At 34.3% G+C, this 18,422-nt stretch overlaps 1 protein-coding gene across 1 annotated transcript in view; it reads left to right on the top strand.

Annotated features, from left to right (window-relative positions):
• The window catches only part of UBR1 (ubiquitin protein ligase E3 component n-recognin 1), a 72,359-nt gene that overhangs the window by 18,595 nt on the left and 35,342 nt on the right, over nt 1-18,422 (top strand). The window contains 17 exon segments of the mRNA XM_082484978.1: nt 4,802-4,932; nt 5,453-5,594; nt 7,219-7,281; nt 7,592-7,715; nt 9,730-9,834; nt 10,284-10,372; nt 11,159-11,257; nt 11,944-12,101; nt 12,719-12,818; nt 13,117-13,245; nt 14,091-14,271; nt 15,305-15,366; nt 15,617-15,727; nt 16,670-16,735; nt 16,910-17,011; nt 17,624-17,687; nt 18,156-18,280. Coding sequence (XP_082341104.1) covers nt 4,802-4,932; nt 5,453-5,594; nt 7,219-7,281; nt 7,592-7,715; nt 9,730-9,834; nt 10,284-10,372; nt 11,159-11,257; nt 11,944-12,101; nt 12,719-12,818; nt 13,117-13,245; nt 14,091-14,271; nt 15,305-15,366; nt 15,617-15,727; nt 16,670-16,735; nt 16,910-17,011; nt 17,624-17,687; nt 18,156-18,280 — 1,851 coding nt within the window.

Genomic DNA, 18,422 nt, shown 5'->3' with positions numbered 1-18,422 from the left:
CAAGTAGACTCTTAATTCCTCCTGGCTTGGGTGCGTTTTTTTGTTTGTTTGTTTTTCCCCAAAAGTACTGTTCTTTGGATCTGGCAAAAAAATCAAATGGAAAAGAAATAAAGAGCACTGGTCTTAGGGAAAAATGAGACGAAGTTTTCCTTTGCTTATTCATCCTTAAAAAAAACATGAATCTTAATGGATTTCAAAAATAGAAATAGTTGAAGCTCCAAGAAGGGGTCATCTGATTACCAGTTGGAGCTTGTCACAGTAGTGTTCACCTGCTTCTACTTCAGTAAAGACTATTCTGCTGTGCAGTGCTTATCCCTGAGTATTGAGCCATGTCATATATATGTGCAGCTGATACCCTACATATTACTTATGAAAACCTGTAATCAAAAGAACCAAATAGTTTCCACAATATTAGAATACCCCAAAATAGCTACGGTGTGGTTAATTTTACTGTTGTCTGTCGCCATTGCCACGTATGTGTTCAGTATGTTTTCCAGCATGTTGTAGAGGTGCTTCCAGACTAAGAAACTACCACAGTTCGTCTTTGGGAAATATTCATTTTCGTCCTTGCATTCGGGAGGAAAACAGGATATATTTTTTTTTAATTTCTGGTACTGTTGATAAAGACATAGGTGAAGGTAGAGAACTCATGTGTCTACCAGCTTCAAAGCCACCTTTGGATATTATAGAAAACTTATGTTACAAGATGCTCAGTATCAGATTTCTAGCTGATTGCTGAGAGGTCTGTATCGTATCATGAAGAGAATTTAGCAATGGTCTTAAGACAAAATGTTCAGGTCTCAGTTGAGCATTAAGTGTTCTTCCACTTGGAAATTAGGTGTTTCCAGCCAAACCATCTCTGTTGCTACTAGATAAGTGATGTTACTTATGCCTCAGGTGACCAGTTTGTCCAGTTTATCTTAAAGACAGCATATGCTAGCATGCATTATGGATTTCACCTGTGATGGCTCACAAAAAAAAAATCACACCAATACCTGGATGAATACAGACCTATGACACACATTAAGAACTTTAACAAAGAGATTCTAAATGAAATAGATTGTATCTCCCATCTTTAAAATTTAGGTGTCTGTATGAGATTTTTTTTTACCTTTTTACCTCCCTTTCCTTTAGAACAGCTTTTTCATAACAATAAAATAATTAAAACCAAAATGTTAGGAAAAACACCCAAACGTTTATCAATATTTTACCAAAAAGCTGTTTTACTCTTGTTAAAATCACACTATCCGAATTTTGTGGGCTTTTTTCAAAACCGTATTCAAACAAAGCTTGAGAGGAAACTGCATGCATTTAGTCCACAGCATTTTATTTCTGTTTGGATGAAAATAAGCTGCTCAGAACATTCTTCAGGCCATTTGTATCCAATGTAGATAAGGTTAAAGGATAGATCATATCAATAATGACAGCACGTACCACAGTATTTCTTGGTTTTAAACTTTATTGAGAACTGTAATCATACCTGTGATGATAAGAAAATGGGGAACCTCCCATGCTTCTTTGAGTAATATTTCTATTCCAATCTCTGATAAGGTCTTTGGTTGGTTTGCAGTGAATTTGTTTGCTTGTCATGTCTGTCATGGAGTTGTGCAATTCCAAAGCTATGTTACAACTGCTGTCAAATTAACTGAAACATATTCCTACAATGGGTGCTACCTGAGAGTCCTAAATGATAGAAAACATATAATTAATAATTAGACAATTATTTGAGTTTGAAGAAGTAGAACGTTACTTATAATAGTTCTTTGTTGTCAGTATATGTAGTTATCATGCAGTCAGTATACGTAGACTCTAGTAAAAGGGCAGAACTACAATGACTACAATAATGAAATGGATCAGTATATTAATGTATACTATATGTAACTATTTGATAGATTGCGTTGCATGGCCATGTTTCTGTTTTAATAAAAAACTTGTCTGTCAGGGATTGTTTATGATGAAGAGGCTCATGGATGTTTGCATTACCTCATAGTTTGTTCTCTGTTTTGAGAATCAAGGACACTCATAATGTAGGAATTTTCTCAGCATATAGTGCTTATTAAAAGAAACGAGTTGCAAAGTGCATTTGGAAAGGAATCTTGCATGTTTCTTTTCCAGCATGTTTTCTGATAGTGTAGAAGTTTATCACATGCTTGTCAAACAAAAAGCACTCTTTTCGGAATGATCCTGACCAGTATTCCTTTAATTACTAATTACCTTTAATTAGTTCAGAGGATACATCATGCTAAGGTGTTTATAAACTTACTCTGATCAGGTAGGAGAAAATAAGAGGGATATGTTTGCAGTATGTTTGTCTGCTGTGCAGAACACGGTAAAAATGTGCTTAGGAACTGGCAGCTGTTTTTAAAAGGTAGATTAAGTTTAAAGTTTGATCTACAGAACTACCTCCTCTTAATGAGTCCTTAATAGAGGACAGGTTTCAATCTACAAGATGAAAGATAAGCACTGGAGTTTTTAGCATTTTGGGGCTAATGAAGTGAGCATTAGTAAAATACAGTACCCTTACAAAAATCCTAATTAAACCCTAGTTTAAAAAAAAAAAAAAAGTTTTACAGTAAGGAGATTTTTATGAAACTTGTTGGTAAGTAATATGGTGCTCAAAAAAGCAATCCTTTGTTTTAGAATCTCCAGTCCAGGCTTCTAGGAGTCATCCATTCCCTATTGATTCTAAATTAATGTCTTCACTATGCCAGAAATATAAAAATCGTTTTGCCTGAATGTATCCTTAATACCAGATAATTTTAAGGTAAAAATACTTCCCAGGCACATTTGTTTAAAAAAAAAAAAAAAAAAAATTGTTGTTAGTCATTTTTAAACTTTGATATCATGCTTTATTCATTCTTCCACAATAAAGACGTTTGAAGCTTTACCTGAAGCTTAAATAATTACATGTTTTTGGGCATAGCTCTGAGAAAATTTTATTTTTACCCTTTCAGTTTATGTCAGATGTATCTTAATTTCACTTTACTGTCACTTCTATTACTGTGGATTGCATTGGAGGTGGCATTGCATCATTTAACTTTCCAGTATTCGTATGAGTGCAATCCCCACTTCCAATAGTTTATAAATAGTTTGGTGTGATTTCCTGTGATTTTGTCTACAGACTGAAGGACAGCAGCATGTCTTATTACAAGGTTCTTGTTTGGAGTATCTCTATGCACAGCTTTACATTTCGTCCAGCTCTATCATTTTTGCTTAACATATGTTAATGCTTAAAAAGCCAAACTCTGAAGAAACACTGGGGAAAAAATTAGTGTATTTACAACTGGGTTCAATTAAATTATTCTTAGCACTTAAGGTTTTTTTTTTTTCATTCTGCTCCAAACTTTAAGATAATGATAGCTTTATCAATCTGGGGAAGAAAAATAATTAGCCCAGACATTTACATTCTTAATTACCAAGATCTACCACAGGCTTGTCCAAAGTTAAGTGTGTACACACAGTGATATTTATAGACCGTGATTTCATTGGCTGACATTTTAGATTGTATGTTTGGATCCAAATCATTCTTTTAATGCTTATCAGGTCAGAAAACGGTTGTTCAGAGCTTTGGAAGCAATTGGCCATGTTAAGACATTTTTACTTCTCTTCCACTACAATTTTAGCATTTCCATCACATGGACACAGCATGATTTAACTTGATTTTTTTTTTTTTTTTTTAATTTAAAATGCTTCATAAATGGATAAATGTGACTGTATAGTTGATTTAAGAATTTTTAAAAAACATGATTCTAAGCTATATTAAACACATTGCTCTTTCTCTTCTTTTATATTTAACATCTGTCACATTGTGTATTGCAGAGCTGAGTGCCCCTAGTGCTTTGGGATTAAGTTCCCTCTGAAAAGCTTTATTCTTGGAAAGAATTCTGTATTTCTCATCTCTTCTCACTAAGGCAAACACATTCAGATTTTGTAGGCAGTTTGGGTGATCCTAAATTATAGGAAACTGTGTAAATACTATAGAAAATATGAGCCTCTGTTTCTGTGTCATACTTGTATATTAAATGTCTGGATTTGTTTGTTTTATGTGGAATGTGGAAAAGGTCATCAGAGTCTTTGGATGAAAGGCCTCTTTTCACACAATGTCATTGCAATGTATCGATGTCTTGTGCCTGAATACTGATTGCTTCATTCTTAAGTGCAGATTTGGTAATGATTTTCTTTGTTTATAACCTTAATTTCTCTCCTGTTTAAATGCTTATGGAAAGGATTAATAATGTTCTATGATGTAGACAATTCATTTAATGAGCTTCATCTGAGTGGATGTGAAATACATTAGTTCACAGGGATATTTTTGAATGGTTCCTAAATATGGGATGGGATCTCTGAAAAGAACAGTTAGGTTTTCTTGGATGATTCTGTTTCAGGAGTGTCGCAAATGTTTGACAGAATACCTGCACAGAAAGCAAGCAATACAGGGGAATAATTTTGGTCTGGACTGCAAACTTTTAATATTGTCAGGTGTACAGCAAGCTGCTAACCAGTTTAAGTTAAGTTAAAAAAAAATATATAAATTGAAGTTTCCTAACACATTTGGTGAGGCCTTTCATAGTCTATTCCTAGGTAAAAATGTGATGTATGTAAAAAGGTAGATGAAACTGTTGGAATACTACTGAGAGCCCTTGGGATAAAATAATTTTGAACAGAATAACTTAGGTGAGATTAATTTGCTTGAAAATAACGAGAGGCTCATTTCCTGAAACAAGTATAGCAATAAGGTATTTTACTAACCCTTCATTTTTTAAGTTTCTTTTCCATATTAATATTATCTCATGTTTTACAGAATTCTGAATGTCAGTTGAACGAAGAAATTATGGAGCATTCCAGGAGAGTGTTTCCCTCAGTGATAAAATATATTGTAGATATGCTTATATGGGAAGAAGAGAAGGAACTGCCTCCGGAGCTCACAATTAGGTAGGGACTGTTTCCAACTTTCTCTTCAAGGCATTAGAAACTCTGATAATAATTTTGCCTGTGGTATACTTACACTCATGCAAATATATTAGTGCCAAAATCCCTGTAAACAGCACTGTAGCATTTTTGACCTACGGTTATATAGAGAAAAGCTTTTGATGCTTCATGGAAAAAGTAGTGTATAACTGTGCTCCATCCAAATGGAAAAAGACTGTTGTGCATCATGTTAAAAAGACAAATGGGATCTTTAAACAGCAGAGAGAGGAAATAATAATGGAATAATCAAATAACTTAAAATCTCTTTTGTACTTGGTACATGGTTTCTGTGGCTTATTCCGGTATAGATGGCGAGGGAATTTTGGGGTGTGTCTCTGACATGAAGAACATGATTGGTTTTCTTGTGTAATTTTTTTGTTTGACATTTCTCTCAAGCTGGTGAGTGAATCCTGGCTTGTATTGGATAGAACTTGATTTATAATTTTAGTTTTATTTCTGTGATGTTCTGTTTGTTTTTTTCTAGTAGAGACAAGGTAGACAGCTACTACTGTGTCCTTTTCAATGATGAACATCATTCTTACGATCATGTCATCTATAGCCTGCAAAGGGCACTTGGCTGCGAGCTCGGCGAAGCCCAGTTGCATACTACTGCCATAGATAAAGAGGTTAGTGCATTCTGTATATGGGAGAAAGTAACTTCTTGATCATTAAGTAGTGCTACTTTAGTCTGTTGATCGTAGAATCATTGTTTCTAGGGTGCTGGAGCTTCATGAGAGAGAAGGACATGTTGCAGAGAAACTGTTAATCAGTGCTTGCTTCAGTAAAGTTTTTTAAACTGTATTAATTTTTTTCTTTGTGGCAAAACCCAGTTTCTTGAGAAAGGGAAGAGCTGATTTATCTGAAGTTGTTCCTTTTCTGTTTTGCATATTTTCCTTACTTTTTTTTTTGCCTTCTCAGTTGAGGTTAATGTTTTATTTTAATGGTATTTGTCTGAAAAATATACGTCAGCAATATGCATATTTAGTTATATTTAATCAGAAATGTACCTTACATTTTGCAAGAGTTGGTGCTCGTTCTTGCTCAGGGTTCATTTGAAAATCTTAAAACTTCAAATTAAAAACCTGAAACCAGCAAGAATCCATGAAAGAATGTGGGTGAACCTGACAATTTTGCTACTTTTTTGCATTTTTCAAACTAATGTCCCATGTAAAGACCTTACACTAGTAATGTAATCTTTTTTTTTTCCATTGGGTAAAATAACCCCCAAAATTCAAACACTGGTCATGTTTATTTTAATTGGAACCATATTTTTTTTTACCTCACGAAAGTACAAAACTTACATGGTTGCACACAGAGAAACTTTGTCTATAGCTGTATATGTATTTATTGTATATTTACATATAAAACATCTTACTAATATTACTATCCTTTTTTAATCTGTAAAAACTGTGTTTTGTGTTTCTCGTTGTTCAGGTAATGGAAGTTTATTTGTATTTAGTTAGTTGTGTCAGTCTTATGTAATTACAAGGCTTGTCCAGCAGTTGTAGGTTTTTTAAAATATATATATACATGCATGCTTATAGAGTAACTTCTAAAGGTTACCATTATGAAGGTTCCTTTTGATTGAAACCTGAATTGTAGATCCAGAGTTGATCCGACGTTTGGTTTTACAAAGCATTGCTACAGCACAGGACTAGGTTATATTGTTTTAATTATAACAGTTCCACAACATACAGTTACTTACTCTCTTCCTGTGTGAAATTCTGCTGTGTGGAGAACTTGTTTTGGAAGCCCCTACCTCTGATTTCCTTTAAGTGGAATTTGAGGTCTAAGCTGTACCTGTTCTTGGCTTTATTGAAAGAACAATCAAACCCACGCTTATATTATACCCTGCTATTTCATATATAGAAGTAAGAAATAGTAGGAAAGATTATGGAAAAGCAATTCAGGATCAGTGTACATTGGGCTAGGAAGAGAGTTGATGTAGTTTGCATTTAAAATACTCTGCAGAAGTCCCTCTCATCTATCTTAGCATGTACCTGAATTTTCCTTATCTAATAATATTAAGATACCCAGAATTTACTTTGTTCTGTTGTTAATTTGATTAAAATAGGATTTTTTTTTTTTTCACTACAGGTAATTTGATTTGCCTCTAGATGTCTAAAAGCACCATGAGTGATGTTGGTCACTGTTTTTCTTTTCCATATAAAAAAACATAGCAAGGATCACACTTGTGACATTTTGGTTTTGCTTTATATTGGTCTCATGCTTAATATTTTCTTTAAAAAGGGTCGTAGAGCTGTTAAGGCAGGACACTATACCTCATGTCAGGAAGCAAAAGAAGAAATCAAGGTAACTTCCTCAAATATTTTTCTTACTTAAAAAACAAGCAAGTCAACCTCATCATTATTAATACTGAAGACTTATTTGTCTGCTGTACGGTTTTTAAAATAGTACTTCAATGCTTTTGTAACCTGCCTGTGAACTCTTTGAAATTGAATTTATCCCACCACAATTGGTATAGATAGATAGATATCCTCAGAAATAAAATGTTAGGATTTGCCATTAACATGTGCTTGGGAGAGGTAATGGGTGGTAAAGACAAATATGAAAATTCATCTTATCTTTATTTTATATCTACTAATATTTACCTGACTACTAGAGGCATTCTGAAAATGTTTCTCAACGACCGCTTCACGTGGAGGTTCTGCATGCTGATGTTATGGCTCACCAGAAGTTTGCCTTGCGCCTTGGTTCTTGGCTGAACAAACTCATGAGCTATTCAAGTAAGCATAACTGATTTTTGTTACAATAATGTCATGTCAGTATTTGAATGACTAATTCCGTCAAAAGAATGTCTTTAGCTATATTATATATGATATTCCCTTATTAAAATACTTTCACATTCCTCCTACTTAGTAAATAAATAATACAGTAGTATAGGTGCCGATATCCATCAGTATGGTTATGAATAGCAGTACTTTTTCTGTTCCTTCTTGCCAAAAGAAATGCCTTTCCCTGCTTGAGTTCTGTCTGTTTCCTAGCAGTTTTATTATCCTCAGTTTCAGCATCTTATGCCCTATTTCAGTGACTTCTTTGCTTAAAAGCTGCTTTCCCCAGTGCTGGTGGAAAGCTGCAGAACATCTTCATCACTCTAAAGCATACATCCTCTGCTTGAATTAATTCCTGCTTCAGATTTGCTAGCTGTGATTAATTAGGTAGTGTCAGTAAAATGAACAAACAAAAGCCTTAATTTAAAAATTTGTCCAGTAGTGGAAGGTCTATTTTAAGCTTTCAAATGTTGTTCTGGTGATTGATGATGCTCATGGTTTTAAAAATGACTTCGGGATCAATCGAATTTTGAGTTCTGTTACTGGGTTTTGTACCTGTATTTTCCCAAACTAAAGCCATTATAAAATTTGTTGTCACCATACAAATACACATAGAGCTCTAGCCTTTGCTTTTTCTGCTTCTTGATAGGGTAAATCTGTTGGTCTGCTTTAGTCTCTTTTGTAAGCTTGGATAATAAAGTTAATTTCTCTCTTTTTTTTTTTTTTTTTTTTTCCCTGAAGACTTACTTTCCAATCTTTCCCTTGAAATACATATATCAGAATTGTGCCTTTTTTTAATTCTTTACATATTTTATAAATTTTAGCTCTCTGTTCTTTTCAACTTTATTTCACTGATGGCATCTTCTTGCTGGTCTGAGTTCCTCAGACAGTTCTTTTAATTTGTACGAATTTTTGTCTGTGGTTTATTTCAAGGTTTCTTGTGAAAGTTTGGGTTTTATCCATGTTTTTCTTTCTAGATAATTTTTTCTTATTTTCAATTTTATGAGATTACTCTATTTAAAATGCCAACTGACAGCTAATTATTCATCTGTTGACTGTGAGTATAGAGGAGTTGGTGCCACTGCCCCAGCAAATCCCCAGAATTATAGCTTTTTAAGCGCTACCTAAGCTAAAATTAAACAGGAATCTCCCATGCTGGGTGTAGCATTTTGGGTTAGGAAATCGTTATAGGTTAACTGATACTTTAATATGTTTTATGAGAATCTTCAAGCACAAAGATTGAAGTTTAACATTCTTGTCTTTGTTCTTCTGGATTATATACGTAGATGCTTTGAGGGCCTGATGTTCTGTACTCAGTTGGAACTTACTGGTGGCCTGGTGGTTCCTGTTCTTTTCCTGGTTTTGCTTCAAGTGGTAGAGCACTGATCAAGAAGTATTCAATACTATTTATTTCCAGATTGTCAGGAACTTGATTCATGACACTCTACTTTTCCTTTTGAAATTAATAATGTAAGAACTCATTTCTGAATGTTAGTAACCTGTGGGTGACTGTGATATGGTGATCCCCAAAAGTGCTTCAGCAAGTAATCTATTTACTGACAGGTGCAATAAAATACAAAAGAATGTTCTGAAATTCTACAAAAGACTGACTTTCATGGCCCAAGGCAAGGACCAGTGTAGGCTTGCCTAGCCTATGCATTTCTGTGCTGACATGGTGAACTCTTCTTATGGATCAGCTTTGCAAAGCTGTCTAAATGCTTTTCATTTTAAAATACTCTTCTGCATCACTGGATTTATTACATAAAGTAGATAATAATAATTGGAAGAAATTAGTGAGGGGAGGGTGTGTGGGAGTATGTTCACTGACAAAAAACATTGTTAAAAATAATTCATACTTAAGTGCCTTTTTTTTTCTTAAAGAACAGAATTCTGTAATTCTCATTTTATTGGCTCATATAACTTAATTATTGAAGCATTCTTGTACAAATGAATAGTTTTATCCGTATAGGTGACTTCCGCCAGATCTTCTGTCAAATATGTCTCGAAGAAGCTGGACCTGAAAACCCATGCTTCATAAGCAAGTTGATGCTATGGGATGCAAAACTTCATAAAGGTTTGTGTATCCATGTTGCTATAAACTGAAAAGGCAAATTAATCTTTCATGTGTGTAACGTGTAAAAGTAAATAAGTGCTATGCAGGTGTAGTTATATTTCTTTGTAGGTTTTACATTATCTTTTTAAACAGCCTTTTTCTTTTACATCTGAGATAATTGGTATTTTGGGTATGCATTTGCCTCTTAAATGTTTCCTTCTTTGTGTTCCAAAGAATCTTTTCACAAAATGTAGCCTGACTATGAGTGACTCGATGCTTATCCTGTGTTTTAAATATATACCAATAAATGTTAAAAATAGAAAAACAAACAAACTTTGTTCGTATACTTCGTAACCATTTCAGGGCTTTTAATGACATTTTAATTATAACTTAATAATCTGTTCCTCTTTTCCACAAAAAGCTGCATCTTAGTACAATAAAGTGACGTGCATTGTATTGGCTCTTCACAGGGGCAAGGAAGGTTCTTCATGAACTTATCTTCAGTAGTTTTTTCATGGAAATGGAATACAAAAAACTTTTTGCTGTGGAATTTGTGAAGGTAAATGATTATTTGGTTTTTATTCTATGAATTTTTACTAGCTTTGTAAAATTTACCCCAAACCTGAAACTTGTTCAATATAATGAATTTTCAAGAAGCAGAGCTTCAACAGCTAGCTTAGCCTGTACAGAATGTATTAATTCCAACGTCACTGTTTTTTTTCCTTATAACCATGCTCGTTTTGAATGCAGTATTGTTAGTGTTCTGTGTATCTTTTGAAATAGCAGATAAACTGCAACTGAAATTGGTCTTTCTTTTTAAAGATTAGAAACAATAGTTAAGAAATATACAAAACATAAGACTAAGAGTTTTTTACTTTAAGGTGAGACTTTTAAATCCTGATAAAGGTGACTGACATGCGTGGTTTTCTCTGGACAAAGCAAACAAAAACTTACATTACTCACTGTACACATCTTCTAGACAGCTGTTGAATAACTATCCATGCAGTTCACTTCAGGAGGAAGACTTGTTTTATAATAAGTTAATGTCTTTATTGATCCTTTTCTCAGATATTTGATTTTTTTGGGGGGGAGATTGGTTGTAGGAGAAAAAAAATTTTGGCTTTGATCTGGCAGAACAGTTATACTTGTGCTTATCTTCAGTATTAAGGCAGTGGGGCGTATAATTGCTTTGGCACATTGAGGACATTGTTCTGTCTTTGTTGTTTGAACTCCTATTAGAAAGGAAGAAGGACATTGAGATGTAATTCTTGCAAATAAAAAAGTAAATAAAACAAGTGATAACTAAAAATGTTTATTTAATTTCCCCAATATTCTCTTTTCCTAGTATTACAAGGCGTTGCAAAAAGAATACATCAGCGACGATCATGACAGAGTTCTCTCTGTGACAGCACTTTCAGTTCAGATGTTCACCGTACCCACTCTGGTATGTACAGCCTATCTCCACTAGAAATGTAAAACAAATTTGAGAATTGCTAGCAGTACCACCTTTGCAGACTGCTATACTTGGTGGAGTCTTTTATGCATTGCTGAGTTGAAAGTGTATGATTTTGGGATTTGTTAAGGCCAATATGAAGCAGAAGCTTGAGTTCATGTGAAAATTCATTACAGAAGGCAGAGGGAATGCAAATAAGTTTTAGGCTGCATCGTTCTCTGCATTAACTTTCTGTGTTCATTTACTGTTCACGCTTACCTTCTTATGTAACTTTAAAAACTTGGGAGGAGGGGGCAAAAAAATGTGTAAATATCTTTTTGTGGGGGTGAAATATGTTAAATCCTGGGTGGCGGGGCTGGGGGGAAAGTATGCCTGTAGGTTTTAGAGGTTATAAGTTTCTTGCCTGAAATGCTAATGTAAAAGTCCTTTTCTATGTGATCTTTCTGGAAAAAATAGCATGTCTGTTACATTGAAGCTGTCAGACTGAACAAACACACGAAGTTGATAGTATTTATTATGTATGAACATAATTTCTATAGGAGTTTTTTTTGTACCTTGGACTCTTTACAAATGCTTAAAATAACTTCTAATAAAAAAGACTGGATTCAAAGGAAAATTTATTTTGACATACTCTTCAACAAAAATCAGAAGAAAAATTTTTAATTTTCTTCTTGCAGGCCCGACATCTCATTGAAGAGCAAAATGTAATCACCACTATTACAGAGACACTCCTAGAAGTGCTTCCAGAGTACCTAGACAAAAATGACAAGTTCAACTTCCAAGGTTACAGTCAGGACAAACTAAACCGGGTATATGCAGTAATGTATGACCTCAGGTAAGTGTAAAGCTGAGATGCTTGAGCAATTCTTAGAAAATTGGCAGTAGGATGTGTTTCAATTCAGGAATTTGATGATAAAGCTGCTTTAAAAACAAACCCAAACCCCTCAAAACCACACGTGAAGCTTTAATGTTTTGTTTTTCAGTGGAAGAAACGTAAAATTTTCAAATACCAAAATTATATTCTATAAAGACAATTTTTGATGATTTCCACTGATACCATTCCATATAGCAATTACATTAATAAACAAAATATATCTACTGTAAGACAGAATGGGAAATTTGGCTTCTATTCATTCTCATTCTGGGAAAGCTGTATAATCCTCATCTGCCTAGCATTTTCCACTCAGGTCCCAAATTACTCTAATAAACTAAATAATATAAAAAGCAAACCACCCCAAATACCTTTGAATTAAAAAAAATCTGTTAATTTCAAACAACGGAGGTACACCAAGCAACTCTAGTGTTTGGTAAATTTTAAGAGGAATTTGAGATGGGGAGGGTGATGTAATGTGATGATGCAGTTGGTTATTTTAATGCAAAGAACACTTTAAATACAAGCATAAGCAGAAGGGAAGTTTGAACAAAAGGTGATTATGTTTTCTTTGGGGACAGGTATGTCTTAGTCAGCAAGCCTACATTGTGGACAGACCGTCTGAGAGAGCGGTTTTTAGAAGGATTTGTTTCTTTCCTAAGGATTCTAACTTGCATGCAGGTACAACACATTTAAATAATTTTTCTAATAGGCTGTTATAAAGATCTTACAGCACTTTCGTTTGCTCATCTTTTTGTTCATAGCAATATTGTGGATATAAACATGCAATTAAGATGGTAAATTCTTCGATCCCTGTTTTGGGTGGGTGAAAAAGTAATGTTTACTTTACAGAATTAATATTCATCAATTTTAGCTACGTGTATCTGAACAACCTATATTTTACTACATGGGATTTTATGTTGTTTTAAGCCAGTGATCACTGAGTTAGGTTGAGTATTTTGTGGCATCTCCATTTCAGGGGATGGAGGAGATAAAAAGACAGATTGGTCAGCACATAGAGGTGGACCCTGACTGGGAAGCAGCTATTGCTATACAGATGCAGCTCAAGAACATTCTTTTGATGTTCCAGGAGTGGTGTGCCTGTGACGTAAGTATATCAGTTGTCTGGGATTCTTACATGTGTGCCTTTTGTGAATATTCCTGAGAGCTTTTTAAATAGCAGCTTTTTTAAAAAGCTCAGTATTGTTCAATACTGATCTCCACAAAAATAAGTCAGAAAGAATTAATCTGTGGTGTGACAAAGAGAGAAGGGAACTCAGAAGAATATAATCTTCTAGCTGACAAAGCTGCACAGGGTGTCAGGCTAATCCTAAAGAGAAAATACTTCTCATAATTCAGGATTTTGAGAATTAGGTTCACGGAATCGCTGTCAAGTTTTAAGGTTTTGAAGCACATGGTGGTCATTGTTAATTGCAAAAGCGGACTGCAGAAACTTTGTGCTAAATAGGTAATTGCACTGTAAGTGCCTTAGTCAATGCTGGAGCTCATCCCTGTGCTCGGGCAAGGGTAGAAATTGTAAAAATTGTTAACTTAAAGATATTTTGTAGTGGGTTTCTTTTCTTTTCTTTCTTTCTTTTTTTTTTTTCAGTAGGGAGAGACAGGAAGAACTACAGCAGTTCAGGAGCTTCTTGATCCAAACTATGCAGACTTCTGTATACCTTTATGCAAACTATTGAAATATTGCAGCTTAAGTAAGCACAGAGATTTTGGAGCATTTGACAGAGCGTTTTTTTTGAATGGAAGCATAGTCTCCGTTAGCTTTAGTTGGATGCTCCACTGCTCCAGTTCAGTACTTCTTAGTATTAAGAAATGGCATAGTAATTATAATGTGGATTTTTAGTAACTGTTTATGCCGTCAGAGAAAACAAGTGAGGAATTTCAGTATATATATGACTTTTAAATATAATGCTATGCATTTATTTTAAATTCCAGGAAGAGCTGTTGCTCAAGGCCTACAGAGAATGTCATAAAGCTGTGATGAGGTGCAGCACAAATGGCCGCTCACGGGAAAAGACAGTGTTTCACTTGTGTGGCCATACTCTGGAGAACAGACCTTACAGAGTGTCTGCAGATCCCGTCAGCATACACTTACCGCTGTCTAGGACTCTTGCTGGTAGGTGGTGTGTTTTGATCGCTCTTTGAATTGTATCTATCATCTGTCTCTATTTCTTTATTCTAGAAAGCATTTAGATGAAGCGCTTCACAGATCAGCCGCACTCTGACTTTCTGACATTCTCATGATCAGGCAACCATGTTCCTCAGGGGTCCCACTAAGGGAAAGGTTTTTCTCAAAAAAAAAAAAAAAAAAAACCCACAAAAAAAAAACAACCCAAAAACATTTGCCATGCAGGTTGGGGGATTTTTTTTTTTTAAACAGGAGAGAGAAAGTCAGGCGAGAAGGAAAAGTTTCATGTTTTAATGAGAACTTCAGTTTTCTCTGGACTATTTGAATTTATGTGGTTCTGTTTCTATTTCTACCTGTTTTGCCTAAATGAATGTTCATTATTACTGTATCTTGAATTTATTTTCCAGCCACATATATCTTAGGACTGTTAAAATGCTCCTCCTAAAAGACATATGTTTGCAGCATGCCAGGACAGATTTCCAGTCAGAATACAAAGGACCACAGCAGTGGGTGATCACCACTTTCTCTAGAATAGAAATGAAATCATATGCTATTATTAAGCTGTAGATTCTTTATCACAAGATACCATCTGTTAAGCCTTGTCAGGAATAACTGAATTTCAAGACTACATATGATTTAAATGTGAAATTAAAATTGTGTTAATACTATTTAGCATCTCAATTTAAATGGTTTTAATGAAATCATTAAATTAATAGATTTATTCATAAAATAATGGATCATAAGACTGGTAAGAACTGTTGTGATAATGTAATTGATCTTCTATCTAAAAAAAAAGCCAAACAAACAAACAAAAAAACCAAAACAACCAACCAACAAAAAAAAAAAAACAGCAAAAAAAAACCTCCAAACAAAAGTACCAAGTCTTTCCTAAATAAACTTTGACTTTTTTTTTCTGTAATTCTCTGAGTTGTAGATGATTTAGCTAACATTTGGAATGGGTTGGAGGAGAAACTTTACTGATTTTTATTTATTGTCTAATGTTTTCTTATTGGTTTTGTAGGTCTTCATGTACGATTAAGCAAGACTGGAACCATCTCAAGATTGCATGAGTTTGTTTCTCCTGTAAGATTTTTCTTTTTCTTTTTTTTTTTTCTTTTTTTCCCCCTTCCTCTCAAACATTTATTGTGATTTTTACTCTGGGAAGAAAAAAGCCTAAAATTATATCCACTAACTTTCATGAGACACACAAGTTATTTTGCCGCTGTCAACATGTCTTTGTTTATTAGGACTTACACTTTTAAAATCACTGACAGGCTTATTCTTGCTTGATTTATTTTCTTTTTTTTTTTTTTTCTTCTTTTTTGAATTCTAGGAAGAATTTCAAGTGGAGCTGCTAGTAGAATATCCTTTGCGATGTCTCGTCTTGGTTGCTCAGGTTGCTGCAGAGATGTGGAGAAGGAACGGGCTGTCCCTGATAAGTCAGGTACTCACCACAATATTCAGTAGTGAGTTGGTCCTAATGATGTATGCAAGTGTGTCTCAGTAATACTCCCAGTGGTGCTTTCATCCAGTGCAGAAAGAGGTCATGGGGGTTAGGCCTACACTAAATAGAAAGGCTTCTGGGTGTGAATTTAGATCACTTGATTCTATTTCCAGCTTCATCAATGGTTTGACTCCCCACATTAGGCAGGTATTTTCATCTCTCTTAAAACTGTTTCTGACTCTGTGAAATGGTATTGATGTTACAGATGTCTATGGTAAACTGCTTTCAGATCTGATAAAGAAATCACTACATAAGTACTATTAGTACTGTTGCTTCTAATGTAAAATGTTAGAAGAATCTCTTGATGTATGGTATCATTATATGCAAAGATTAAACTATTTTAATAATCTCATACTAAAGTTTTGAGTGCCATATAACTGGATGTAGCAAAACTTTGTAATACTTGTGGGCTTTTTTTGTTGCAAGAGTAAAGATAAAAGTAAAAGCCTACCCTTAAGTAATTGTGTTTTGTCTGCTTTTGGCTTCGCTTTTTTTTTTCTTTGGCAGAAACTTTCTGTGTTTACCTTTCACAGGACCCTTTGGTGAAAGTAAATATTGGTAGCGCCCTGTGGAATTGTCTCTTTGAGAGCTGGGGTAGGAGAAGGAGGATGTTTTGACTTTTATCAGTAGCAGCCATTAGAAATATGTTGTCTTGGAAGGGGGTATGAAGAAATATGGCATAGGCTTTCTCTGGATAGGTGAAAAATAATTTTTCATTTCCACATTTGTTTTGAAAGAAACACAGGACTTTTCCCTTACTCAATAAAGGTGCCATACAGTTTAAAAAAGCCTCAGACATTAACTGGTGCAGATTTGATAGTGCATTACTTTACGTTACTTCTCTACTTAAATTGTGGTTTTTTTTTTTTTTTTATGTCTCAGGTATTCTATTATCAAGATGTTAAATGCAGAGAAGAGATGTATGATAAAGACATCATCATGCTCCAGGTATAATGTTCTGAATCATTGCTTACTTGACTCATAAAATTTTGATGGAATTTCTTTTAATTTTAATTATTTGTATGATTTTAAATTTTTTTTCTTGATAAAACAGTATTTTTCACAATTAATGAAGAACTGTAATAGTAACTGATGTTCATATTAGTTTGGGTTTTTTGATAGATAGGTGCATCTCTTATGGATCCAAACCAGTTCCTCCTGCTAATACTGCAAAGATATGAGCTTTCTGATGCTTTCAAAAAGATTAAGCCCACCAAAGATCAGGTAGGTGTTTCTGCTGGTTAATTTGTTTGCTTTGAGTTTATGGAACATTAAAAAGAAAAAGTAGCTACTGTTGATAACTGTATTTAAAAATACAGTTATGACCACATTAAAAGTCAGTCAACACAGGACCTAGTGGTTAGATAAATGATTTTGTATTTGGAATTTGTAGAGGCTTACTCAAAATTAGCAAACAGGTTTTGCCCTCCTTGACCTTTATTTCATAGGGCATCTACAAAAATCCACATAAATGACATCTCTATAAAATTTCTGTGTCTCTTAAGCCATTTTATGTATTCTTCTTTTGGCTGGAAGTTTCTTGGATCGTTGTGCTACTTCTTGAGGCATTAACTTTCATATAAGCCTCCATTTGGGATACATTTTTAGCTGTTGTTTCTTTTCCTGCATGTGAATCTTGCACTTCAATTGCAGAATGGTATTTCCTCTACAAGCGCAGGTATTTTTTCCAGCTTGTTAGAATGGAGGTTTCTTCTTCCAGTACAGTGCTTCAGCAAAGTAGTGCATCTGAAGGCTGAGCTCTCTGTCATTTGGCAGATTTTCCTGCATGTTTGTTTTTAGTATTTTTTTTTAAACTGGTTTCTCTAATTCTTGTAGGATTTGATCAAACAATGTAACGTGTTAATAGAAGAGATGCTACAGATTCTCATCTATGTTGTGGGTGAGTTTCAGTTCTCTCTACTGTTGTAGTAATGGATTATTACAGTTTGACAAAACAGGTTTGATGACTTTCTTTAATATAAATGGTATGGAAAGGATACTGGAGAATGCCTATTTTTAAATAGATTGTTCAGTAACACAAATATTTGTCGACTGGAAGCAATAGGGGTTGCATAGTGAAAAAAGCTATTAATTAACTTCATAATTGACTATTAAAGTAGAATATGAAGAGAAACTCTATCTCAGGCCATTTTGTTAGTATGCCAGGCTAAAAAAAAATTTTTCCTGCCAGACACTTGGGATAGGTTTCTGGCGAATGCAAACTTACACTATGAAATATGCCAGTGAAAAACTCAGAATTGCTTTCTAACTGTCATATTTGCTATTCTCAGAATATTCTGTGAAAAACTCAGAATTGCTTTCTAACTGTCATGTTTGCTATTCTTCTCCTTTTGATTCGCTCTGGCAGGGGAAAGATACGTGCCTGGAGTGAGTAATGTGACAAAAGAAGATGTTATCATGAGAGAAATCATCCACCTGTTATGTATTGAACCAATGGCTCACAGTGCAATTACCAAGTCCTTGCCTGAAAATGTGAGTCCTGGTGTTTTTACTTTTTTCCTTAGTTTATTTTTTCATGGTTTATGTCTCTTTTAGCTTCCATATCTTTATATGGAAGAATTTTATTTCTGATATGAAGCTCAAATGTTGGTTTCAGAATTACAAAATAGCATGA

This window comes from Vanellus vanellus (genome assembly GCF_965231255.1).
Source record: "Vanellus vanellus genome assembly, chromosome: 6".
NCBI classification, from domain to species: domain Eukaryota; kingdom Metazoa; phylum Chordata; class Aves; order Charadriiformes; family Charadriidae; genus Vanellus; species Vanellus vanellus.
This window is presented reverse-complemented; position numbering and strand designations above follow the sequence as displayed.